Genomic DNA, 26,641 nt, shown 5'->3' with positions numbered 1-26,641 from the left:
ATTACAGTGTGGATTTTGTGATGGTTTTGGTTTCTGTTGACTTTTACTGGATCCCAAATTTCAGGTGAAGTTGATTTTATTTTGAAAATATATTTCCAGCTTGGTAGCGCTTTTTAACATATCTATATAAGGGATGTAGATTCAGAATGGTTCACAGCACAGAAAGAGGCCATTGGGCCCCTCGAGCCCAATTTGTTTCCACCACCGAATCTTCTTCCATCACCCTTTCAGGTAGTACGTTCCAGATCATAACTACTCACTGCGTTAAAATAAAATTTCCTCCTGTCGCCTTTTGGTTTTGCCAATCACCTTAAATCTGTGTCCTCTGGTTCGTGACCCTTCTGCCAATGGGAACAGTTTCTCTTTATTTACTTTTATCTAAACCCTTCCTGATTTTGATCACTTCTATCAAATTTCCTCTTAACCTTCTCTGCTCTAAGCAGAACTACCCCAGCTTCTCCAGTCCAGCCACATAACTGAAGCCCCTCATCCCTGGAACCATTCTAGTAAATCTTTTCTGCACCCTCTCTAAGGCCATCACATCCTTCCTAAAGTGCGGTGCCCAGAATTGGACGCAGTACTCCAGTTGTGGCCGAACCAATGTTTTATGAAGGTTCAACATCCTTGCTTTTGTTCTCTATGCCTCCATAAAGCTCAGGATCCTGCATGCTTTTTTAACCTCTTTCTCAACCTGTCCTGCCTCTCAACGATTTGTGTACGTATATTCCTGGGTCTCTCTGTTCCTGCACCCCCTTTAGAATTGTATCATTTGGTTTATATTACTTCGCCTCATTTTCCTGCCAAAACATATCACTTTGCATTTCTCTACATTAAATTTCATCTGCCCAGTAACTACCCATTCCACCAGCTTGTCTATGTCCTCTTGAAGTCATATCTAAGGAGGATTGGAAGATTATGGCCCGCATCTCTGCAATTTCCATCCATACTTTCCTCAGCAACCTGGGATGGATCCCATCCAGACAGAATGTGACTTATAATTTCTGTAAGGCTACAAAATATCCAGGGATCAGATCTGGATTCCGATGGCCCCTGAACCAAGTCCCAAAATGTTTTATATTATAAAATTACTAATGTATTTTGGTGGTGGTATTCATCGTCTGCAGTGGGGGGGTGGCGGCTGTGAAAGCGGTCAAGGACACTGAGGGTAGTGGGGAGGCTGCATCTGTGTTGGAAGCATGAACAACAATGAGTGATATGTGACCTTTTTACTAGTGACTTGGAAGTCAGGAATTCTTACGGTGGGTATATCAAAACGTTTTTTTGTCAGATGGCTGATTAGAAATACTAATAGGAGCATGACCACTCAAAGGAATCAATCAGCAAGCTTCTGCTTGAGATTTTGGCCTTTCTGGCAGTACAGACACACACAAAATATGTTTTGGACAGCTTTTGAAGTTTTCTTAACATTCATTGTAAATGTAACACAGGCAGGTGAGCAATGTTACATTGATGGAAGACAATACTGATGCACTGATTTAGTCATAAGGACAACAAAGTGAGGGTTCAATGAGAAATAATAAATATGCTGTATCAGCTGTGTTAAATTGTCATTATCTGAAGTGTTATCTACGTAAAACTGTTTTAAAATTGCCTTTGAGAGAAGGCTATGTGTTGTACTGTTTGGTGTTATTTTGCAATTGTTGCATGATATGAAAGAGCACAGTATATCCTCGTCAGAAAGTAATGATCAAGAAGAAATGGCAGCAAAGATAATGCAACTTGAAGGGAAAAAAAACTAGTTATCCCTGATTCAATGGTAGCACTCTCAGCTCCAAGTCAGAAGATGGTGGGTTTATGCCCCACTCCAGAGACTTGAGCACATAATAGTCTGACACTTCAGTGCGAGACTGAGGGATGGTTGCACTGTGAGAGGTACCATCTGCCAGATGAAAAGTTAAACCAAGGCCCCGTCGATCCTCTTGGGTGGGCGTAAAAGATCTCATGGCACTATTTGAGGAAGAGCAGGGTACTTCTTGATTTATTTACCTCTCAACCTAAACTATCAAAACAAATTGTGGTCACTTATCTCATTGCACTTTGTGGATTTTGCTGTGCACAAATTGGCTGCCATGCTTTCCTGCTTAACTTCCCCAAAGCCTTTCCACCATCTACAAGGCACAAGTCAGGAGTGTGATGGAATAATCTCCACTTGCCTGGATGAGTGCAGCTCCAACAACACTCAAGAAGCTCGACACCATCCAGGACAAAGCAGCCCACTTGATTGGCACCCCATCCACCATCCTAAACGTTCACTCCCTTCACCACCGGCGCACTGTGGCTGCAGTGTGTACCATCCACAGGATGCACTGCAGCAACTTGCCAAGGCTTCTTCGACAGCACCTCCCAAACCCGCGACCTCTACCACCTAGAAGGACAAGAACAGCAGGCACATGGGAACAACACCACCTGCACGTTCCCCTCCAAGTCACACACCATTCCGACTTGGAAATATATTGCCGTTCCTTCATCGTCGCTGGGTCAAAATCCTGGAACTCCCTTCCTAACAGCACTGTGGGAGAACCTTCACCCCACAGACTGCAGCAGTTCAAGAAGGCGGCTCACCACCACCTTCTTGAGGGCAATTAGGGATTGGCAATAAATGCTGGCCTCGCCAGCGACGCCCACGTCCCATGAACAAATAAAAAAAACACTTCAAAAGTGCTTAATTGGCTGTGAAGCGCCTTGGAGATGTTGTGAAGACGTGAAAGGCACTGTACAAGTGCAAGTTAGTCCTTTCTGCCTACCTACATACTTAGGATGAAATTTCCCTGAATTTTTCCTTAAATGGGCTACAAGTATTTTGTCTCTTGCCTCTCCGGGAGTTAGGATTAGGAGTGGTTGGGGGGCGCAATGCATTGGATTATGTTGTCTTATGGATAAAATAAGCATCAATAGGTTCTTGTGGCTCTATCCCTCCCTTTTTGTATATTTGCATCTATTTATTTCCATACTCTGTTCGATCAGTGCTTTACCCCTCATCCTCTCCACCTTCCTCTCTTTTAAGACCTTTTCTTGCCAAGCATTTGGGATATCTTCCTTTGCCTTCATAGTATATTAAAGCACTGAAGGAGGCCATTCGGCCCATCGTGCCTATGCCGGCTCTTTGAAAGAGCTATCCAATTAGTCCCACTCCCCAGCTCTCTCCATGGCCCTGTGATTTTTTTTTCTCCAAGTATTTATCCGATTCCCTTTTGAAGATTATTATTGAATCCACTTCCACCACCCTTTCAGGTAGTGCATTCCAGATCATCGTAATTTGCATTAAAAAAAATGTTTCCTCATGTTGCCTCTGGTTCTTTTGACAATCCCTGTAAATCTGTGTCCTCTGGTTACCGACCCTTCTGCCAATTTACTCTTATCAAAACCGTTTGAGTTTGAACACCTCTATCAAATCTCCTCTTAACCTTCTCTGCTCTAAGGAGCTTCTCCACACTCTCCACATAAATGAAATCCCTCCTTGGCACCATTCTAGTAAATCTCTTCTACACTCTCTCCAAGGCCTTGATATCCTTCCTAATGTGTGGTGCCCAGAATTGAACTGAATACTCCAGATGAGGTCTAACCGTTGTTTCATAAAGGTTTACCATAACTTTCTTGCTTTTGTACTCTATACCTCTATTAATTAAGCCCAGGGTCCCATATGTTTTTTTTAAACAGCCTTCTCAACTTGTCCTGCCACCATCAAAGATTTGTGTACATGCACCCCCAGGTTTCTTTGTTCCTGTACCCACTTTAAAATTGTACCATTTAGTTTATATTGCCTCTCCTCATTCTTCCTACCTGAATGCATCACTTCACACTTCTCTGCATTAAATTTCATCTGCCATGTGTCTGCCCATTTCACCAGTCTGTCTGTGTCCTCCTGAAGTCTGTTACTATCCTCCACATTGTTTACTACATTCCCGCGTTTTGTGTCATCTGCTAACTTTGAAATTATACCCTGTATAACCAAGTCCAGGTCAATAATAAATATCAAAAAGAGCAATGGTCCTAATACCGACCCCTGGGGAGCACCATTGTGTACTCCCCCCCCCCCCCCCCCCCCCCCCAAGTCTGGAAAAACAATTTTGTATCCATGCTGCCACTGTCCCTTTAATCCCATTGGTTTTAATTTTGCTAACAAGTCTATTATGTGGTACTTTATCAAATGCCTTTTGAAAGTCCATATACACATCAACCACACTACCCTTATCAACCCTCCGTTACTTCAACAAAGAACTCAATGAAGTCCATCAAACACGATTTCCCTTTAACAAATGCATGCTGATTTTCATTTATTAGCCCGTACTTTTCCAAGTGCCAATTAATTTTGTCCTGGATTATCGTGTCTCAAAGTTTCCCCACCACCGATGTTAGGCTGACTGGCATGTAATTGCTGGGTTTATCCCTCTCCCCTTTTTTCAACAGGGTGCAATCCTCCGGTCTTGTGGCACTGCCCCCGTATCTAAGGAAGATTATGGCCAGCGCCTCAACGATTTCCACCCTTCCCTTAGTAACCTAGGATGTATCCCATCTGGACCGGGTGACTTTTCTACTTTGAGTACTGCCAACCTTTTAATTACCTCTTTATCCTCTCCAGTATCGCTATTACCTCCTCCTTTACTGCTGCATTGGTAGCGTCCTCTTCTCCAATGAAGACTGATGCAAAGTATTAATTTAGCACCTCAGCCATACCCTCTGCCTCTACAAGATCATCTCCTTTTTTGTCCCCAGTCGACCCCATCCTTCCTTTGACTACCTGTTTTACGATGTATATGTTTATAAAAGACTTTTGGGTTCCCCTTTATGTTAACCACTAATCTATTCTCATACTCTTTTTGCCCCTCTTATTCCCTTTTTTAGGTCTCCTTTTATGCTTTCTGTATTTAGCTTGATTACTGTATTATGAACTTTACATTTGTCATAAGCCTTTTTCTGTTTCAGAAAATGGCTTGGTGTCCATTTTTTCCTTGCACCTCTGAAGTCCTTGGGGTTTTTTTCCACATTGAAGGTGCTATTTTAAATGCAAGTTGTACGATAGATTCAACAGTTTAAAAAGTTTTAACCTGTGTTTTACTTCACTGCTCTGGATCTTTGAATAATCAGTATCAACAAATTATCCAAATTTTTTTCTTTTCAAAAAAATCTATCTTAACAAGATTGAGAACGTGCTCCAAGGCCAGTAGAATAAGTCAGCAATAATATTTTAATGATTCATTGACTGTTCTGAGTTGTTTGTGTTGTTTTCTAACTTGTAACTCGAAGAACAATGAAAACCAGATGGATGCTATTTGTCTTTTTTGCAGTGCATTTTGGGTAGGATGACATTACTGAGCTTATGTTCTGGAGCTGTGATATGTTTGTCTTTCGTATTTTCCTCCCTGTTTAGCTACTTTTCAGAAAGCAGACAGACGACTTGTTCCCAGATAAAAAAATATTTTTCATCTCTAACTGTAGGAGAGAGTGCCTTGCCTTTTCTTGGCATCGTCACTCGACTGGCACAACTGAAATTGGGTCTTGGTATGAGAGGCATCTGGAACCCAACCTGCAGCCTAACATTAAAAGGCTGATTATGTTTGAGTAATACTCATTTCCTTGGTGAACTGTGTCTTGGCCATCCTGCACAATTTTTTAAAACACAATTTAGGCTCCTAAGTACATGAAGATGGGTCAAACAAAAGCAAAATATTATGGATGCTGGAAATCTGAAATAAAAACAGAAAATGCTGGGAACACTCAGCAGGTCAGGCCACATGAGAGAAGAAGAGTTAAAGTTTCAGGTTGATGACCTGGTCATCAGAACTGGAAGATGCTAGAGATGAACAGCTTTTAAGCAAGTATAGAGCCAGGTAAAGAACAAAAAGGAAAGGTCTCTGATAGGGTGGAGAGCAGGGGTGATTAAATGACAAAAGTATGATGTTAGAAGGCAAGAAGAGGTAATAATGAGATATATAGAAACAAAAGATGGGTCCGGAGGAGGTGTACATGGAATACAGCAGAATAGCAGAGAGAGGGGAGAAGCATGGAAAATCTGGCAGAGGAATGTGGTGGAAGAAAGGCAGATAGATACCAGGGGTGTGGACCACCCTGCCAGCTGTGTGCCAATAGGGTATCCCCACCCCAAGCATCAGTACACACCTTCTCCACTCCCAGTGGCTGCCATCCTCCATTACTAGCACCTGGGTTGCAGTTGCTGTTGACAGGCATATTGGGAGGCAAATATGGAAGTCAAACATACCACAAATGAAAATGAGTATTGCTGTGCACATATATTTCTGCCACAATGTTGTAGAAAGTTACAAGGATTTGAATTTAAATTGGTCAAATTTGTGACATGCAGAATGCCAAGATTCCAAATTTGGTATTCCTGTGGATGCAGTGAGTGAGGTTCCCCTTTGGTATGTCCAGTGCAGTGGAATATAATGAACTTCAGCATACATGACCACTGTAACAATGTTCTCCTGGCTGGACTCATTGAAGGAGAGTTAAGAAATGCTGCAGTTGTTAAAGTAATAGGAGAGGAAGGCTTTGTTGTAATCCTGTTTGTCTTTTCTGCATTGCCACTCTCGGGTGGGGGTGGGGGGAAAGAAACAGGGGGAAATACTGCTTTTGAGCGGATGGGTGGATTTAATGGAACAAGCCACATGCATCTCCACAGTTGTCATTCATTGTGCTGCTTGGGTGGCCTGTCAGGTGCTGTGTTTTAGTAATGTGGGAGCCAGTGCAATCAAAATATATTCTGGTCAACAGCAATTGCGTCTCATAATTCAGAATCTCAACTAAGATGCCCATAAAATATTTTCTGTTGACAACGGGCCTAACCATGGCCAGCAGATCGCTGAAACCAATGACTGAACAGACCCAGATTTTCGTGGGTCTTGTGATCTGCCATTAAATGAACTACCCTACTGTTTGCGCAAGCTAAACACGCTGAGCTAGTTTACCCTGTTAGAGCGCTTGCCCAGGGGTGCAGAATTGTGTAATGATGGATCCACCACAGTATCAATTCCAAGACCTGTTCCAAATCAACCTCCAACCACGGGGTAATAGCTCAAGGATGGTGTTTTGACATTGCTCTCCCAAACCTGACATACATGATAAAAGCTATTGTAAACCAAAGCACTTGCTTAATGTGCTTGATAATGTTTCGAAATTTCAGATAATCAAACTCTGAAAACATTTGAGCTAACTTTAATTACAATAGAGTTTAAAACTTTGACTTTCCAATATGCCTTCTTTGTGGTTTTAAGCATAAGACCACCTCCGTATGCGAACCAGTGCTAATTTGAAATGACTATTCAAATTAGAAACTCCAAATTTGTAACTAGGATCTATGTTTTACTTCACAGTGCTGTAAGGTTGATATTGGAATACAATTGTGGAAGTGAAAGATATAGGAATAGTATTATGAGATGGGAATTTGTACCTGAGGCATAGATTCCAAATGCATTTTTTGTTGAGTATGTGGCATGGGGGGTGGACAAGATATCTAGGCACTAATAGTAATGGATATAGTTTGGACTAGTTCAGTATGAATTGTGTAAGTTGCAGATATGTTATGGACAAGTAGAGATTTTGTGAATTACTCTTTTTATTGGTTATTAGCTTGGAATATGAATGAATGCAGGACAGTTTAGCTTTTGAGTTGTGCATTTGAATTATTATTTGTGGTATAGTACAGACACTTTGAGAACCTTATTTTGTTGGAGCCTAGAATTCTTCCTCACAAGGAACTAGGGTTAGGATTGTAGTTCTGTGCACATCAACAGCGGACCATTATCTTTCTCCTCCACCCCCCCTCCCCCCACCCACTCCGCGAAGAAAAATCTGGCTGAACTCCGAACTGCAGGCTTATTGGGCTTGAACTCTGATGTAATGTTTCACTGCCGTGAGATTTCAGTAGTCACCCACTCCTTCATAAGCTGAGTGTTGTATACAAAAGCACATTTACCATGCTGCACTTGTGTTTTTAAAAGTTGATGGTGAGTAAAAAAAATTCTTCCCTGTAGGGCTGGTAAATATTTTTAGTGGAAAGCTCTTAGCTCCTTATGCTAAGTTATTGATTCTTAGTTGGGAGTATGAATCCTTTAGAAATATAAGCTGACCTGTGGATTAATATTCCGAGAGAGAGAACAGACGTGCTCACCATGTCGCCCACAGATATCCTCAGCAATAAGTGCTTAGCAGAGTGAAGGTGAACTTAAATTTTGGTCTTAGATGTTAGGTAGGAGCTGAGCTGTACTTGCTTTCTTAGCTGAGAAATCAACAAGACCCATCTGGTGCTGTTCAAATGAATTGAGGCTGTTGATATAAGCATTGGTGCCCCCGGATAATTTGCAAGTATTGTAATGTACTTAAAGTACGCTGTTAAGCACAGTCATGATTGTCATGAGTACTGAATATTTTTTACTTCCTTCACAGGCGCTTAAAAGTTTGAGTACCAACAGAGCTCAAATTTTTTCTGTCTGAAATATCCCCCCCCCCCCCCGCCCCCAACTTGTGTTCAAAGAAGTCCAATTCTGTGGATATTATGTCCATTTTTCAATGTTAGTCATGACTGTGGGGGCATCATAGCTGATACTTTCCTCTCTGGCAAAGGTTACTGAATAACGATCAGGAGTGTGAATCATGGTAGATTTTTCCCCATTCTAATCTTGAGGCACTTGGATTGTGTTACTATCAATGATCTGGCTGATCAGCTAACTGACAATAGATGGGGATCTAACCTAATATTTTCCTAGTCTTGGTGCATGGCTTAGAGATTTTGTATCTGAATCATTGAATTGGCTTAATGTTTTTAACCTTCTTGGGTTTTCTGAGCTCCATTCTTCTTAACTTTTTTTCTTGAATGTGGTGATCATGCTGGGTATGATTCCACTGGTAGTGGCAGGCATCTGCTGCCTTGCTGAATGGCTATGACTCATCTGATTCCACTGATATCTTACTGAAGTAGCCATTCTTTCAACTGTGAACTTAGACAAAGAATGTTGACAAGCGATTTGACGTTTGGTCAGCTGAGCCTTATCGTATTGATGTCTGGTGCCCACACATGTTGATTTTCCAGCAGATGTTGGTGGATAGTAATTGGAGCTGGAACCTTGATGTTTTTCTTCTCCCCTCCTTTCCTCATGATTATGTCCCCATTACTGCCCCCATTGAGATAAACAAACACTGCACAGACCAGGACTGTCAGCTTTATATAAATTACTGCAGTATTTTGTGACCTTTAATACTCCATACATCTTGTGTTGGCTTTTCTACACCGAGTGTTCTCCTTTCAGAGAAGGTGGTCTCGTTTCATAGTTAATTGTTTTTTCATGCAGTAGTTCAAGCTAAGTTTGACACTTTTTTAGAAATATAATTTGATTTATGGTAACACAGTTTGAATGAACTGAATCTTTTGCTGGGACTTGACACTAACTTTTACAGGTGTTTGTCCAAAATTTTCTTCATTTCTGTCATTTGTCCTCCATACCCCCATCCTCAACTTGGGCACAAAGTCTGAGGAATTGATGGATTTTTTTATCACCTGTGCAACTGCTTCTGCCTCCTGAGTTTCCCTCTCGCCATCTTTTCTCAACTCCCAGCTTCTCTTCCTGCCCTTTTCGGATTTAAACCTTCACTCCGCAACCCCCTATCCACACTCTGTCACATCTCCATGTTGGCGTACTCAGCTTGTCCGTGAATCCAACCACCAGCTCCCTTGATTCCACCCTGTTCCAACTTTTGACCACCTAACTTGACCTCCTCAGCCTCAACAATATCACCCACTTACCTCTATTGTTTTGCAATGTCCCTGTATGATTTAAAACTGCCACTATCACCCGTCAGTTCTCTTCAACCACTTCCCTATCTCCAATATTCCCTATCTCCAATGTTGCCTTTCTTTCTAAAGTCCTGGGCACGTTGTTGCCTTGCAACCATGCTCCCGCCCTTCCTTTTTTTTGATGCTCTCTAATCTGGCTTCTGCCCTGCTTATAGCACTCAGATGATGCTGGTCGAAGTTATATATGGCACCCTAAATAACTGGCTCACTCTTCTTATCCTCCTTGACCTGAGCGCTAGTTTTGACACCTTTGATCTATCTATCATTTTTCAATTTGCAGTCCACCTCTCTGGCGCTGCTTTCTCCTGGTTCCAGTCATACTTGTCGTAACAAAGAAGTTACATTGCAACCAATGGCTTGTAATCTGCCCTTTCGTTCATCTCTAATGTACCCCAGGGCTCTGTCCTTGGTTTCCCTTGACAAAAATGGGATTTACTTGTCTTGGTTTTATGTGGTCTTAAATAAGGCAAATCCATATTTAAAAATGTTTTCAGCCACTTTTGTTTCTGGAATGTCTTTGTGAAATTTCCTCTCTTCTGTGCAACATTAATTTGTGGAATGGTGAATTCATGTGCCTGACTCCGATGTAAATACATCTAGTCTGCTTATTCAATGTAGAAATGTCTGTCCTATATGTATTTTTGTTGTTTTATCGCCACGTCTGCTTGTCCAAAACATAATCTACTGTTTGTTTCCATTGGATCTTCCTTCAGTGGTCACATTGCCAAATAACTCCATGCCCTTTCCCACCACTCCCTGTCCAAGTTCATCCAATCCACTTTCCTTCCAAATAACCAATACTACCCTTGTTAAATTCACCAACAGCATCCTGTGTGACTGCAGCCATGATGTGCTCTCCCTCGTTTTTCTCAATCTGTCAATGGCTTTGGCACAGTCAACCGTTCCATCTCCTCCCCTGCTGCTCTTCATTGCACTACACTACTATGCTGGTTCTATTCCTACCTGTCCCAACGTAGTTAGTTCATCTTCTCTCATGGCTCCTATTTTATACCTACAGTATATGGCACTTAACAGTGCAACTATCTGCAGACGTGGTCAACTTCCATCCTTGATTCCATGACTGCTGCAGTCTGTCGCTCTGACATCAAGGCTTGGATGAGCCAGAACATCATCCTGCTCAATGTCAGCATCCAGTTTCAGCTCCCTTCAGCAACTTCGGGGGTCAGGCTTGAAAGGGAATTCTTGCTATATAATTTTTGACTACTTAATGGCTGTTTCATCAATATAGTTGGCTATGTTAACCAGTATTACTGTTTAGATCATCTAAAACTTCACAGGCCCAAATTAAGTTTTCGTTTTAAGACTCCGTTGAATCAAATTTATAATAGTTTTAAAAAGGTTTAAATGTCATGCATTGATTTATTTTTTAAAATCTCATACTTGTCCAAAATTTACAAATTGTCTTTTTGCCACATTGCTAATTAGCATGAGGAACCAGAAACTAGAGTGGCAGGATCTATGTTGATTTAATGTTGTGAACAACAAAGGCAGAGCTTCATTTTTGCATGGAAAATATCTGCTGTTGGGTGAATTATTTTTATTTTTTAAAACTGTTTTTCTTTAATTTGTCTAGTTTCACAGTTTTACATGGTGCGTTTTAAAATGTCCTGTGCATTTGAGGATACTTTATTTTCTGTGGTTTAAAAAAGAATAAATGTAGTTGATGTGAATACATATTTTTACTTAATAAGTGAAGGTAAATATTTATAATTAAAGTACACTAGGATCAGAAATCTGGAATTAATTGTGACTAAAATACAGTAGAGGTTGCCAGTGTGCAAATATAGTAAAAACATATTTTCTTAAGGTGAAATTAAGTAGTTATACACCAATACCCATTGCATCCTGTCAATTTTAAAATTAAAAAGTTGTATCTCCAAAATACGTGGTTAAATTATTTTTAAAAATAAGGTATACCACATTTTATCAGGAAATTTTTTTTTATATTTAAGTACTAAAAGTGCGCTTCAAGTATATATTTTTTTCCACCAGATTAAACAACTGCTTCAAGCTAGCTTCCAGTTATAGAACTAAAATCCTCACTTATTTTTGTTTTTTTATGGATTTGGCTGCTACACATCTACTTTTGAGTGCCGAGGTGACAAATTTTAGAACCAGGTCGTGCGAATAGCCTCTGTATTAAGGAGCTGTTGTTGTGAGTCCTTTTAAATAAAATGTTCCAAGCAACTTCTGAGGTCACAGTGTGGCAAAATTTATTATTGGTAAAAAAGTTATGGGACTGGGTGTCACGCAGTCACTTGACTTCTGAGGTTTTGGTTTAATTTAGTACAGACCAATTCAGTCTCCAGGTTGTAAGTGCTTTAAGTGGAATACGTTTTGGAAATCTTAGCTATTTCCTGTGGCCTTGAATTCACAATGCGGAACTGCTTATAATTTGGTTGTAATTGGAAATCTCACTCATTTTAAAAAGCAGAAGAAGAGAGTTTGGATGTGGAAAAATTCACACTGATGTAGTGAAGGGTGCTTTTGAGTTTAAGGTAGAGTAAAAGAAGCTCTGCATCCTGCCTGTGCCTGATGTACCATGTTGGAAATGTGCTACATCCCTCACCTTCATGTGCACAAACATTCACCCCAAAATATTATTACAGTATATTCTGTCATTGGGGCACAAGATTTGCCCTAAAGTTAAATTGTGAAGCAGTACAATCTTAAAAGTGTTTGCATTAAATCTGGTAAATGTGTTATTTACCAATCAGGAAAGTGACGTTAAAATGTGTCACTCTCACAGAAACCATCTGCTGTTTCAGCTCCGACCCCCTCTCTCTGCCCCTTTTAAATATCTTGATACGAGCAAGGAAAGCTAAAAGTTCTTGCACGGTGGAATACCTTATATCTTTTCGAGTTTTACCTATTGGTTATGTAAGTAGCGGTAATACAGTAGGGAAGTATCTTTTTTTTATCTGTGTAACATGGTCAAAATAAGGGATAGGAGGAAAGTAGTTGTGATTTGCCATATTTTGATAACTCAAAACATGTTAATGTTTTGAGTTCTCTGCATTAACTCCTGTTAATGCAGAGAACTTGTGTAAATCAGTCAGGGTGTCACGTGGACAAAATGCCATTGTATTGCAATGTTTTTGAGATAGATGTAAACATATTGAACTTTGGAAACATCAAGGTTGGTTTCTCAAGAACATAGTTTATTTGAAATTAATTTTAAATGTATTGAGCGAGTAGATTTGCTCTGCGCTGTAATATTACCATAACAAGTGGTACTAGAGCAATGTTTTTTGGAGTAGCTGGATATTCCAGTTGCTGAGGCTTGGAGACAACTTCCTATTGAAGAATCGATGATCTTTAATTTGTGGAACCATTGGTGTATGTTGCTGTCACTCCACAATTGAAATATATGTTACGTCTTTACTTTTGTTTAGGCATAAGTTTGAGAAACAAAACTGATCCTTTTACCGTTTACCATGATACTCACTTTTGGGGGGAAAAAATTGCATTTTGCGAACATGACGGTATGGAGCTGGCCATGCTCTGGCTCGTTCTTGCATGTAAAAGTTAACTAGAAAAGTTCAACTGTCTCTTGCCAAAAAAAAAAGACCGAGCAGAGGCTAAGTAATAATAGTTCATGAATATCTCTCTTGCTTTTGAGGGATCTTTTGATTTGCATATCAGTGGTCGATTCCTTGCAATACTTTATTTACTTCAGATGCATGCCTCCTGTTCTGGTTGCCAAAAAATACAGTTGCTACTCAGAGCAAGTTTCAGAACTTACAAAAAAAGAAACAGCAATAAAACATCAAAAAGCAATACCAGACAACCTGAACAAGTTCAGCCCTGCCTGTACTAAACGGACACTTAACTTTATATGTTTGCCCCACTGCTGCCAAATTGTGAAATAGAGTTGGATGTCGACTTCAACAAGCCCCTTTTCCTTTGTAGGTACCCATCTGGAAATATTTTGCATCCCGTTGTGTCTGTTTTGGAGACACAATTCTGGGTACAGTAACATGATCTGATGTAGGTGTATGTGCTAAGAGTAACCAATTTGGCATGGTTCCCTGCAATTTCATTATCCTAAAGACCTCTGCTGTTCCTCTTTGTTTCCAAATTTCTCAAACATTGCAAATATTAAAGCCCTGCCTAACCCAAATTTAGGTTTGAAATAGTGCCAGCAAAAATCGTATGTAATGGATCTTCGACCCACGTCACGGTAGAGATTAGCGGTTGCAGAATTGGGAAATAATCAGGCCGCACGATTGTTTGCTATTTGGATGTCAGTTGGATCAGTTGCATAGGTGCTATGATTGGCTGCAGTTGCCCTGTTTAGGGAAAGAAAAATTGTCCGGGGTTACTGCCAACCTTTGCTGGAAATGGGCTTTGGAGATGTTGGGTGAGAACTACATAGAGGTTTACTATGATGTCCTCTATGATTGAATAGCCTGTACGCACACACTGTCGGCTTACACCTGAGTAACAGGTACTTGAGAGACACCAGAGGATTCTTACAGAATCATAGAAATTTACGGCACAGAAAGAGGCCATTCGGCCCATTGTGTGTGTGCTGGCCGAAAAAGAGCTGTTGAGCCTAATCCCACTTTCCAGCTCTTGGTCCGTAGCCTTGTAGGTTACGGCACTTCAAGTGCACATCCAAGTATTTTTAAATGTGATGAGGGTTTCATGCCTCCACCACTTACCCTGGTGAGTTCCAGACCCCCACCACCCTCTAGTGAAAACATTTCTCCTCAACTCCCCTCTAATCCTTCTACCAATTACTTCAAGTCTATTTTATTAGAAAATAAAAACTTGTCCGCAAAGAGCCATTTAGCTACGTATTATTAAGTTAGATGTTCCCGAGTGGGTCAAATACACGGGACTGCAAGTAGACATACCGATCTATTGTATGTTAGCAAATCTGCAACTGAGAGTTGTTTCCATGTGATGTCATGGTTTAAATGACCATTATTCATTTGAGTGCTTAAGTGGTGAGTGTTCGTGGGTATTTGACTGGGCCCACCTTGGCCTGATCCTGCCCCCATATGTTGAGATCAGCTGGGACTTTCCTTTGTCGGGGTTCTGGAGACCCTCCCCCATCGTCAAGTTATTAATGAGTTAATGCTGTACTCACCATTTGTTAGCCAAAAGCATCTATTGTATTCTGAAGTAACCAGGGGAATTTTGGCTTCTGAGATAATTTGGTCGTTGTAACTCAAACTTCCTTCTCTCGATAGACTGATTCATTCTAGGTAGGCTGTCTGAACGTGCAACAGTTAATGTGTTTGAAACAGACGTGACAAGGTGCATCTTTGCCAAAGAAGTATTAAGTTTCCAAAGTATTCACTATGGCAATGCTTCTGTTTAGCTTTAGCATTCTAGATTCTACCAAACAATGTAAATATGCCACTCTTGGATAGAGTCTCGAACACTGGATATGGATATTATTCATGGCTTTCTCGTATCCTGGCTCCTTGCTTCGGTGACAGTGCTCTGGAATAGCAATCAGTTCAAATTCTGATTGTAGGAGTGGGGAAGTAGGAATGCAAGATCTTATCACTGACTCACTAGCTCCCAGTCCCCCAAAAGCTCATATTTTAAAATTTCATCCACGTGTTCAAATCCCTTCGTGGCCGAGCCCCTCCCTATGTCTGTAACCTTCTCCAGTCCTACGCCCCTCCGAGAACTCTGCGTTCTTTGAACTCTGGCCTCCAGTGCATCCCCTACTCCCTTCGCGCCACCATTGGCGGCCGTGCTCTCGGCCGTCTAGGTTGATCAGATGGAAGTTCCACATCCTAGGTTTAGTATCACCCTCCCGTTCGAAGTATGTTACTGGCAATGACCCAGCCCTCAGCTGTTAAAGCAGACTTCAAATGATGCAGTGCATTTCCTCTCCTGGATATTAATGCTAACAAAAGTGAGTCGGATGCAAGAGTATCAGGAAGCTGTGGGTAGTATTTTACAGATGCGATTGTGAGCTTTTAAGCATATGGTGCTATGCTACTGGCAATTAAATATTTTTTGGCAGGATAATTACTATCCCTGTACAGAATTTGATGAGAATGTAAAAGGGCTGATCACAATATGCAAAGTTGAGAAGTTAATTCCTTCACTAGGACATGCTGAGCCCTTTGTAAATTCATGATTATACTTGGCACAGATTGCAGGCTAAAAATAATTGAGCAATGTAGAGTATTTCATGCCCGCAGCTTCTGGGCAGGGGTGGATTCCTTATGTGTGAAGAGAGAATAGTAATAAAAAGCTGATTTCCATAGCTGAATTTATTATTGTGTTGATGTCACAAAGCATTTTTGGTTGTGCTACAAAAGTACTCATTAACATTCATTTTCAGAATTTTTTTCCTGATATGAAGGTATGAGTAGAGTGTGTGTTAAATAATGTTTGTGAGGTAACTACAACTTATGACTTACAAGTTATTTGTTCAATTTCACTTGTGGAGAGGTCTATCCGAGCTGATGTTTTTTGGTTCTTTTTCTACCTGTTTGTTTTCATTAAGGCAAGGGAGTAATTTTTGTACCAAGTATTCCCCCAGCCTTGTCTTAGAAAAGGAGAAAGTCTCATTTTTGTCTTCATGGAAACTTACCGTCGCAACATGTTGCTAACTAGCAAGAATGTTTGCTTTTCTCTAGACGAGGCAAAGAATTTGAATTGTTTCTACTAACAAAATGTTGGCCTTTCCACTGGTCATATCAGTTGGGCTTTTTATGACTTAAAGGGCACCTTTAGCATCCCTGGAACTGGAACACAAACCATGTAACTTGTGGTCAAATATGCATATGGCACTGACTGAAACAATAGCATATTTTCTGACTGGGAGAGAACTTGTACTTTTGGGGAAATTATAGGTTTTGCATGTGCTTCAGAAATCAGACTGTCATTTAAAATTATAGTTAAGATCCTGGATAACAGGGTTCCTCATTTTTATTTTTTTTGCTATCCTAACCGTTTATCAATAAAATGGTTCTGGGAGAGTGTCAGACATGATTACAGCCTACCTTACTTCAATTTCTTCCTCCTTTTCCCCTTTGACGTTTTCCCCTTGAAGATGTTGACTCCTAGTTGAGGCCTGGTTTCACAGGCTGGGTGTTCACTCGTGCCTTACCAAGTGGCTATTCTTCATTGCTGAATCTAAACAGTGCCTATTCGATGTTGGAGGACATTGGAGCTGGCCCTGATCCAGTCTCTGCCCAACATTCTCAAGTGCACTTCAAGCAAAGTTTAGTTGGATAGTGAGTAGGAACCGTGGGGATTTTTGTTCCTTAGCCACGCAAACAAAGGTGTGCTGAAGCCAATTGTGCCCCCCCCCCCCCTCACCAAGCTCAGATTAACTAACTTAGTATAAACAGGATCTTCCTGGTTTGCATGGCAAAGCTACTTATTGCTTTAACTTACTGACCTTGATTCTTTTGTAACGAGTGCAGAGAAATACATAGTAAAGTGTTAAGTGCTGAACAAGACCGTCATAATTTTGTTTTCCATTTGAGGCTCACACTTTGCCTGCTTAATCACTTGGAAAGTTGTATGAAAGAACACAATGTAATACCAAGGAATTTCACACTTCTCTTTGATCACTTAGCGTTTTTTAAATTATGGGCAGCCTGGTGTCTGTTCGGCATCCATCACCATGTGTGAGTCTCCAAGTCAAGCTACTTGAAAATCTACACCTAGGGTTTTCTGTTATTCCAATATGGAGAGCATACTCTCTGTCTGCAGAAATACGTTTCACCGGAGACCTTGGGTACAGTTTCCCAAAGCCAAGATTTTGGAACTTGAAGTGTGTGTAGGGATATTGCTGGAGTTTAACGAGCTAAAACAATACAGAGTACTAGTAAACTTCCTGCTGTTTTTCCAGCTCAAATCACCCTACCCATCAGCTTGCAGGGTTATCTGGAGGTGAGTGGCAAGAATCCTAGACCCCATTGCTTGTTTTACCTCTTCAGGTTCCAGTATGGCTGGCTGGTCAATTATTAATAGTGTTTTGGAATACTATGAACCTGTCTGGTTTTGGTATTGGATTACCGAATCTATTATAGCAGGTTGACATGGTTCTGAATTTCCATCATTGGATGTTTCATCTTTGAGCTGCTTCGGCCTCAAAGGTACCATGCTTATCTCTTCTCTTCATTCCCCACCCCTGCGAGAAGAGAATTCTCTTCACCAGCTTCAAAAGAGCACCTCCAAGGCAAATCTTAAGTTCCTGGCCCTTGTTTTCCCTGATGATTCCCTTTGCTATTTCGTGCTCAGAATCCCCACTCCAACACCCAGTCTTTCTCAATACAGCTTTTAGCAAGTCAATATGACTAATGTTCACCATACTATCAGCGAAGCAGAATGGTGTTGAGTCCAGTTGCTCCCATTAAGACCGTTGATCTGTACAGTACACTTCACTGGCTTACCTAACCTCCATGCAGATGGGTTCTACTGCAGCTTGCTGGGTCAGATGCTGACTCAGTATAATGTTCTTTCCGGACCTCACTGATGCCCTTATGGGTCAATTTGAGAGCACCGGACTTGGCAGCAATGTTTGTCTTTCTCTTTTTGCCCTGTAAACAATATATTTGCAGTTTGAAGATTTTCAACGAGTTTGTAGTTTTTTTTCCAATTTTCTTCAGTTTTTCTCTCTCCTGAGGCACTGACTCTTGTCGTTATACAGTTTGGCGGTACTCCAGTACTTTGTACAAGTGGCCATTCTTCATAAGTGAATTTAGACAGTCATCTACTTTATCGTGCACTGGGCCATACGAATATCCAGGACCTTGGGACTAAGTCAAATTTGAATTTTTTCTGATAGGTCATCATCCTGAAACGTTAACTCTGCTTCTCTCTCCACGGATATTGCCTAACCTGCTGAGTGTTTCCAACATTTTCTGTTTCTTTTTTATTTCAGATTTCCAACATCCACAGTATTTTGCTTTTGCCTTCTTGATATTTTCTGGATGGGTTGGGCAGGCCTCGGCTGTACTGAACCAGGAGCCCTGGAAGTGGGGGGGGGGGGGCTAGAAGTTGTTGGGAGTGGGAGATCCTGGGCTTGGAGGTAGTGAGTGGGATGGGACATAAGCCTGAGCAGAATACAGCATTGTTCCAGGAGGCTGGAAAGCCGAAAGGTGCACATGGCTTGAAATAGGGAGGCAGAAATATCCCTTTCTAAAACAAAGCTATCATGATAACTTCCCTTTCTTACATTTCCACAGTCATTAGATAAGTGTTGTTTAGTATGGGGTGGAGTCTCAAGGACTGAGCATTCTGGGTGTTGTAGTTCTAGGAGTGCGGAATGATTTTTTGAACATCAAAACAGTGAAAATTGTAATTGTTGCTCAAGGAATAAAGTTGAATGCAAAACTGAGACTTATAAATAGAGAATAGAAGATTGACAAATAAGTAAAAATGAGATTGGGGCGAACTGAAAGAGCTTGAGCAGTAAAATTTCATACAACGGTTACAGCACGAAGGAGGCAATTTGGTCCATCGAGTCCGTGCCGGCTCTCTGCAAGAGCAAGCCAGCTAGTCCCTTTCCCCATAGCCATGCAAATTTTTTCCCTTCAAGTACTTACCCAATTCTCTTTTGAAAGCTATGATTGAATCTGCTTTCACCACCCCCTCAGGCAGTGCATTCCAGATCATAACCACTCACTATATTTAAAAAAAATTTTTTTCCTCATGTCGCCGTTGGTTTTTTTGCCAATCACCTTAAATATATGTCCTCTGGTTCTTGACCCTTCCACCAACGGTTTCTCTCTATCAACTCTGTCTCGACCCTTCATGATTTTGAATACCTCTATTAAATCTGCTCGCAACCTTCTCTGCTGTGAGGACAACAACCCCAGCTTCTCCAGTCAATCCACGTAACGAAAGTTCTTCATCCCTGGAACCTTTCCAGTAAATCTCTTGGGCCTTCATATTCTTCCTAAAGTGCAGTGCCGAGAATTGGACACAACACTCCAGTTGTGGTCAAACCAGTGTTTTATAGAGGTTCACCATAACTTCCTTGCTTTTATACGCTATGCCTCAGTTTATAAAGCCCAGGATCCTGTATGCTTTTTTAACCCCTTTCTCGACCTGCCCTGCCATCTTCAACAATTTGTGCACATATACCCCCAGATCTCTCCGTTCCTGCACCCCTTTTTAGAATTGTATCCTTTAGTTTATATTGCCTCTCCCCATTCTTCTTACCAAAAGGTATCACTTCGCACTTCTGCGTTAAATTTCATCTGCCACGTGCCTGCCCATTTCACCAGCCTGTCTATGTCCTCTTGAAGTCTATCACTATCCTCCTTCTCACTGTTCATTACACTTCCAAGTTTTGTGTCATCTGCAAATTTTGAAATTGTGCCCTGTACACCAAGTCCAAGTTGTTAATATGTCACTTAGCCAATTTTGTATCCATGCTGCCACTGCTCTTTTTAATCCATGGTCTTCAACTTTGATGACAAGCTATTATGTGGCACTATCAAATGCCTTTTGGAAGTCCAGATACACTACATCAACCGCATTGCCCTCATCAACACTGAGTTTTTTTTTGACGAGGTAACAATCAAGTTGGTTACATATGATTTGCCTTTAACAAATCTGTGCCGGCTTTCCTTAATTAATCCACACTTCTCAAAGTGACTGTTAATTTTGTCCCGGATTATCGTTTCTAAAAGTTTCCCCACCACCGAGGTTAAACTGACCTGTAGTTGCTGGGTTTATCCTTGCACCCTTTTTTTGAACAAGGGTGTAACATTTGCAATTCTCCAGTCCTCCGGCAGCATCCCCATACCCAAGGATGATTGGAAGATATCAGTACCTCTGCAATTTCCACCCTTCCCTCAGCAACCTAGAATGTATCCTATCTGGACCGGGTGACTTAGCTACTTTAAGTACAGCCAGCCTTTCTAATACCTCCCCTTTATCAATTTTTAGCCCATCCAGTATTCGAACCATCTCTCTTACTGTGACTTTGGCAGCATCTTCTTTCTTGGTAAAGACAGATGTAAAGTACTCATTTAGTACCTCAGCCATGCCCTCTGCCTCCATGTGTGGATCTTTTTGATCCCTAATTGGTCCCACCCCTCCTCTTACTACCGATTTACTGTTTATATGCCTTTTATGTTAGCTGCCAGTCTATTCTCATCCTCTCTCTTTGCCCCTTTTATTTTCTTTTTTCATTTCCCCTCTGAACTTTCTATATTCAGCTTGGTTCTCACTTGTATTAACAACCTGACATCTGTTATATGCCCCATTTTTCTGCTTCATCTTACTCTCTTTCTCTTTTGTCATTCTGGGAGCTCTGGCTTTAGTTGCCCTCCCTTTCCCTCTCATGGGAATTACCTAGGCTGTACCTGAACCATTGTTTGATTAACAGTTTTGCCTGCCAATCTTTGATTCCATTTTATCTGGGCCGGACCCATTCTCAACCCACTGAAATTGGTCGTCCTCCAATTAAATATTTTTACTCTAGATTGCTCCTTGTCCTTTCCCATTGCTCATGTAAACCTTATGATACTATGATCACTGTTTCCTAAATGTTCCTCCACTGACCACGGCCCACTTCATTCCCCAGAACCAGATCCAGCAATGCCTCCTTTCTCATTGGGCTGGAAACATACTGGTCAAGAAAGTTCTCTTGAACACACTTCAAATTTCCTCCCCCTCTTTGCTCTTTACGCTGTTACTATCCCAGTCTCTATTAGGATAGTTGAAGTCCCCCATTATCACTACTCTATGTATGCAAATGGTCTAAAATGGTGGGGCAGGATGAAAAAAAAGGAGATATGGGAAATTGTCAACGTTGCTTAAAACTTTATGCAACTTTTTGAGTGGCTTCATTGGTTTGCTTAGTGTTTTATAACTCTTTTTAGTGAATGGAAATTTCAGAGGTAGTTTGTTTGAGTGTTCCAGATTCACCACAGTAATGACAGTTACTCTGTGTCCCAGTGTAGCAGTGCATCCCAGCTGTGACCACGGACACTGCTTTCTCCTAACTTCAAATTTGGATGAGATGAGAAGTAGACAGTGATAGATAAAAAGAAAGTCAGTGAGATGCATCCTAATAGAAAAAATAAATAAAAATGTGCGTGGAGTCAGTGGGAGATGTACAGAAGAAGAAGAAAAGCATATGGAAATGAGAGAAAAATAGGAAGAAAAAGTATGCAAGTGTACAGACAGAGCGGTAGGCATATAGAAGGGAGATTAGAAAGCCAGTGAGAACTTACAGATAGAGAGAGACAGACAGTGAGAAGAAACATAGAAACAGAAAGTAGGAGCAGAAGTAGTTCATTCAGCCCTTTGATCCTGTTCCGCCATTCACTATGATCATGGCTGATCCTCTATCTCAATACCATATTCCTGCTCTCTCCCCATACCCCTTGATGCCTTTTGTGTCTAGAAATCTATCTAGCTCCCTAAATATATTCAGTGACTTGGCCTCCACAGCTTTCTGTGGTAGAGAATTCCACAGGTTCACCGCCCTCTGAGTGAAGAAATTTCTTCTCATCTCAGTCCTGAATGTCCTACCCTGTATTCTGAGACTGCGATCCCACTTTCTGGACCCCCCAGCCAGGGGAAACATCCTCCCTGCATCCAGTTTGTATAACCCTGTCAGAATTTTGTGTTCAAAGAAGAAAAATGAGAGACAGATACACCAACAACGATTCATATTGAGCAAAAAAGAGATACCGGAAGAGAGGACAAAAACCCTGCAGATTTAGAGATTGGTAGACAGATAGTTGCATGGATAGACCCATAATTTAAATAAAAATTGCGAGGAATGACACAGTGGATCTAAATAGTGTGGACTATAATGAGAAAACCTAAAATGTTATATATGCCATCAAGTACTTCATTTGCTGGAAAGGAAAGTAGTCTTACTTTTCTTGAGATTCTCCACCTAAGTTCCTGTATTGAAGTTTAAAAGTTTCCAGATTTTTTAATTCAAGATGTGAAGGGATTGCTTCAAATAAAAATGTCAATTATTTTTTAAATGAAGCAGACATAATATTAATGGTTCTTGAAATATTTCATTCTCATTGACTGTTAGTCTTAGAAAGTGCCCAAATGGATTGAAACTCAAAAAATAATCTTGTATTATGGCACTGTATTCTACACAATGGAATTCCACATAAATGGAAGAGCAGTGGTGCCATTGGACATAGTTCTTAGTAATCTCCTGCACTGCTGCATTTTGTTTTCTTTTTCTTTTTTAAAAATCTTATTTTATGTCTTATTAAATACATTCATAAATAACAGGATGGAAAGTTGATGCTTCTGTTGAAATTTGCCATTTGTTTTTTGGGTGTGGGGTGAAATGTGTTATCATTCATAATGACTTCAAAAAATGCCTAGTAATGGCTTGCTTTGTGTAATAGGTGAGTGCTGAGTTCAACCAGCCTTTTATTAACTTTTTAATTTGAAGAACAGGACATGTTAAATGTAGGTTTGTAAAGAGTGATGCAGTATTTAGTTGCTGATTGGTGACTTATGCTGAGGTTGATCTCGTATTCTCCCATTAATAGAACAGCAAAAATTAAATGACTGCATTTGGTGGCATTACTTTTTTTGTGGATGCAATCCTTTTAAAAGTGTTTCTGATTTTTGTTTTTGTAGGTGCCCTCCTCGTACTTTTCTACCAGCTCTATGCAAAATTTTTCTGGATGAAAGTGCTCCTGACAATGTGTTGGAAGTGACAGCACGTGCCATAACATACTACCTGGACGTATCTGCTGAGTGTACACGAAGGATAGTAGGAGTGGATGGAGCCATTAAAGCACTTTGTAACCGTTTGGTTGTAGTTGAGCTCAATAATAGGACCAGCAGAGACCTGGCTGAACAGTGCGTGAAGGTAACAAACACCTTTCTGTAATATTAAATCCATTTTAAAAAAAAATCAACTAGTTGAGCTTACGGCCAAAAGTTAAACAAAATGGTGGGAACTGAACTTTCCCTTCTGGAACCTGGAGTCAGATCCAGCCCAAACTGATAGGATGCAAATCTCCTCTGCCTGTTGACTGTCAAGGTCCTATGTGAAATCAATTTGGGCAGCCTCAGTCCAGTTTCTACTAGGCATGGCCCAGGGCACACAGCTGTCCCTAATTTGGTACAGATTGGCAATCTGAGAGGCCACAGGCTGGCTATTTGACAATTTGTTGCACTGGAGCAATAGGGAATTTTATTCTGTATCTGGCTGTGCTATACCTGACGCTAACACTGGGATAAGAAATGGGACATGTTCCATTCTCCAGCATAAACATCCTTGATGACTCAAAATTGGAATTGAGTAGCTTTTGGCAGTTGACACCTCTGATTAGACTTGCTGACAAATTGAAATTCAGAGATGTCTTGAGGCCCAGGACTTGAACTTAATTAAAATTTCAGTTAGAATTTGAATTTTTAAATGTTTAGAATTACTTTAACTTTCAAATTTTCAGTTTTTGCTATGGAATTGTAATGGCTGCCTTCTATGTTTCTTGTGGATTTTCTGTTCTGAATTGTCCATGATAACCACATGATATTATTGGTCATGTCATTAACAGGGCCTCATCAGAAAGCACTTTGGAAACCTGCACTTCCAATGCACAAGATTTTATAGAAATGGGGAATAAAATGAGATTTGGTATGCACACTGGCCCATGAATTATTCTAGCTAAGATTTCCCTGATAAAATGGAATTTCTTGGGCAGATTCTTGCTTAGAAGTAGGGTCATGAAAATTTAATTGTTAAAGTGTGACTGTGCCAAGCAACACTGACTTTTAGACAGTAGTCAAGTTCACCAAGCATTTTGGTACACTAAAATTCTGCAACAGAAACTAGTTCTTATCCCCTGCTGATTGTTAATGAGGTGAAAATTACATTTCCCAGAAGTTATATGAAAAGTAGAGAGAGGCCTGATGACATGTTCTCTTTTCACTCTCCCTTGAGAGACTTCTATAAGGAAGGGAAAAAATATCTTGCTAAAATTGGTGGGTTGGCAAGATAATTTTAACTCTGGCCTTGTTCATTAACAGTCAAACCCAGGTTGCAATTGAAATTACTGTATCTCCAACATCATAAAGGCATGATTTCTTGAGTGTAGCATAATTGAAGTATTGGGACGGCTTGCCAATAGTGGGTACATTCGGCAGCTTGTGATTCTAGTGAAAGGTCATCGACCTGAAACGTTAACTCTTTCTTCACAGATGCTGCCTGACCTGCTGAGTGTTTCCAGCATGTTCTGTTTTTATTTGATTTCTAGCATCTGCGGTATTTTGCTTTTGTTTTTGTGGTTCTAGTGGTACCTGATAACCTCAACAATTCAGTCTTGCACTACTACACACTGTATACTTACAAAACATTCAATATTGCATCATTAGAGCTCAGTAATTAAACAGGATTTGAGAAGGGATTTCTTTAGGCCTGCTTTGACTAGTACATTTGCACTTAGAGTTCAGTTTCAGTGATTTGACAGCATATTGCTACATATTCTGGACAGTATTTGGCAATTCGATGTTCGAAACCTAGCGAATAAACATTGCGATAATGGCTTGAACAAAAATTTTTTCTCAGAAAATAAGTCAAAGGATTTTCTGATCTTTGGATGACCGCGCACATCCGACCTCATCGCAGCTGACTCCACTCAAATATTGTTAGTTATTTTAATAGAACATTATGTTCGTGATTAAAAAAAATTTGTATGGCGACTATAATAATATTGATGTTGACAGTCACAGGTGGCTCACAGTTCTAGGATTTGAGACCAGGTGATTGAACTGTTGAATGTTAAATGAGAACAGGAAATGCCCAGTGCACAGCATGTGAAAGAGAAATGCAAGTTAATGTTTTGTATGTGACTCTTCATCAGAGTTGGTCAGTGTATCTGAAGCATTAATATGTATTTCTCTTTCAGATGTTGATTGATCTGTGCATTTCCAACATTTTCTATTTCATTTGAGTTCCAACATTTATTGTTTTCTAGTATAGTTAAATGATAGACCTTTTGTCAAAAACTACTTGAAGCTGGTAAACAACTTAATTTCTGTTTACATAAATGCTGCGTTCTTTCCCAACAGGTATACAAATATTGTTTTGCCTCTGTTTTTAAAAAAACTACTTACCCCTTATTTCTTTGTGAAGAAAAACAGTGATAACACATGGTAAATCTTAAACTTTTTAATGCCCTTAAGTATTTAGAATTATTGAGACTGAGCCACTTCTGATTCTTGTGAAGAAATTGTTTTTATCTTTGACCTTTTCACTTTTGTTTATCATTTAACTTGTGTAATTCATACTGTTGACATTGAATATGACCTCATTTTACAGGTACTTGAACTCATCTGTACTCGAGAATCAGGAGCAGTATTTGAAGCAGGAGGCTTAAATTGTGTGTTAACCTTTATACGGGATAGTGGTCATCTTGTTCATAAAGACACTTTACATTCTGCAATGGCTGTCGTTTCCAGACTTTGTGGGAAAATGGAGCCTCAGGATTCATCACTTGAGACTTGTGTGGAGTCTTTATCTAGTTTATTGAAACATGAAGATCCTCAAGTAAGTAGAGTGAGGGGCCAACCTTCAGTGTCTCAGTGCCATTCTTTTTATATAGATACATTTTAACAATCCTGCAGTTTTCCCTATTTTTCCCTCTTTCCCCCCGCTCCATCTCTTCTTCAAAAAATACTTTTGCTGGAATACAGTTCCTTTTCTAGGCAGGGAGTGTTGGCTTGCTATTTGACTCTGGGATATCACAGCCAGGACTGATCCTGTTGTCATTTCAAGTTTGCATCTGCACAACTTCCAGCAGGGGTTATTGAACCTAGTTGATAGTTTTCTCATTAAGCTAGAGGTGCTGAGATCCA

General features: G+C 40.4%; 1 protein-coding gene across 9 annotated transcripts in view; it reads left to right on the top strand.

Annotated features, from left to right (window-relative positions):
- Window positions 1-26,641, top strand: part of hectd1 (HECT domain containing 1) — an 84,930-nt gene that overhangs the window by 1,276 nt on the left and 57,013 nt on the right. For all 9 annotated transcript variants that reach the window (XM_067991400.1, XM_067991401.1, XM_067991395.1 and 6 more), the window contains exons 3-4: window positions 23,417-23,651; window positions 26,106-26,333. In XM_067991400.1, coding sequence (XP_067847501.1) covers window positions 23,417-23,651; window positions 26,106-26,333 — 463 coding nt within the window. The remainder of the gene's footprint in view (window positions 1-23,416; window positions 23,652-26,105; window positions 26,334-26,641) is intronic.

The sequence above is a fragment of the Heptranchias perlo genome, chromosome 10 (assembly GCF_035084215.1).
Source record: "Heptranchias perlo isolate sHepPer1 chromosome 10, sHepPer1.hap1, whole genome shotgun sequence".
Lineage (NCBI taxonomy): Eukaryota > Metazoa > Chordata > Chondrichthyes > Hexanchiformes > Hexanchidae > Heptranchias > Heptranchias perlo.
This window is presented reverse-complemented; position numbering and strand designations above follow the sequence as displayed.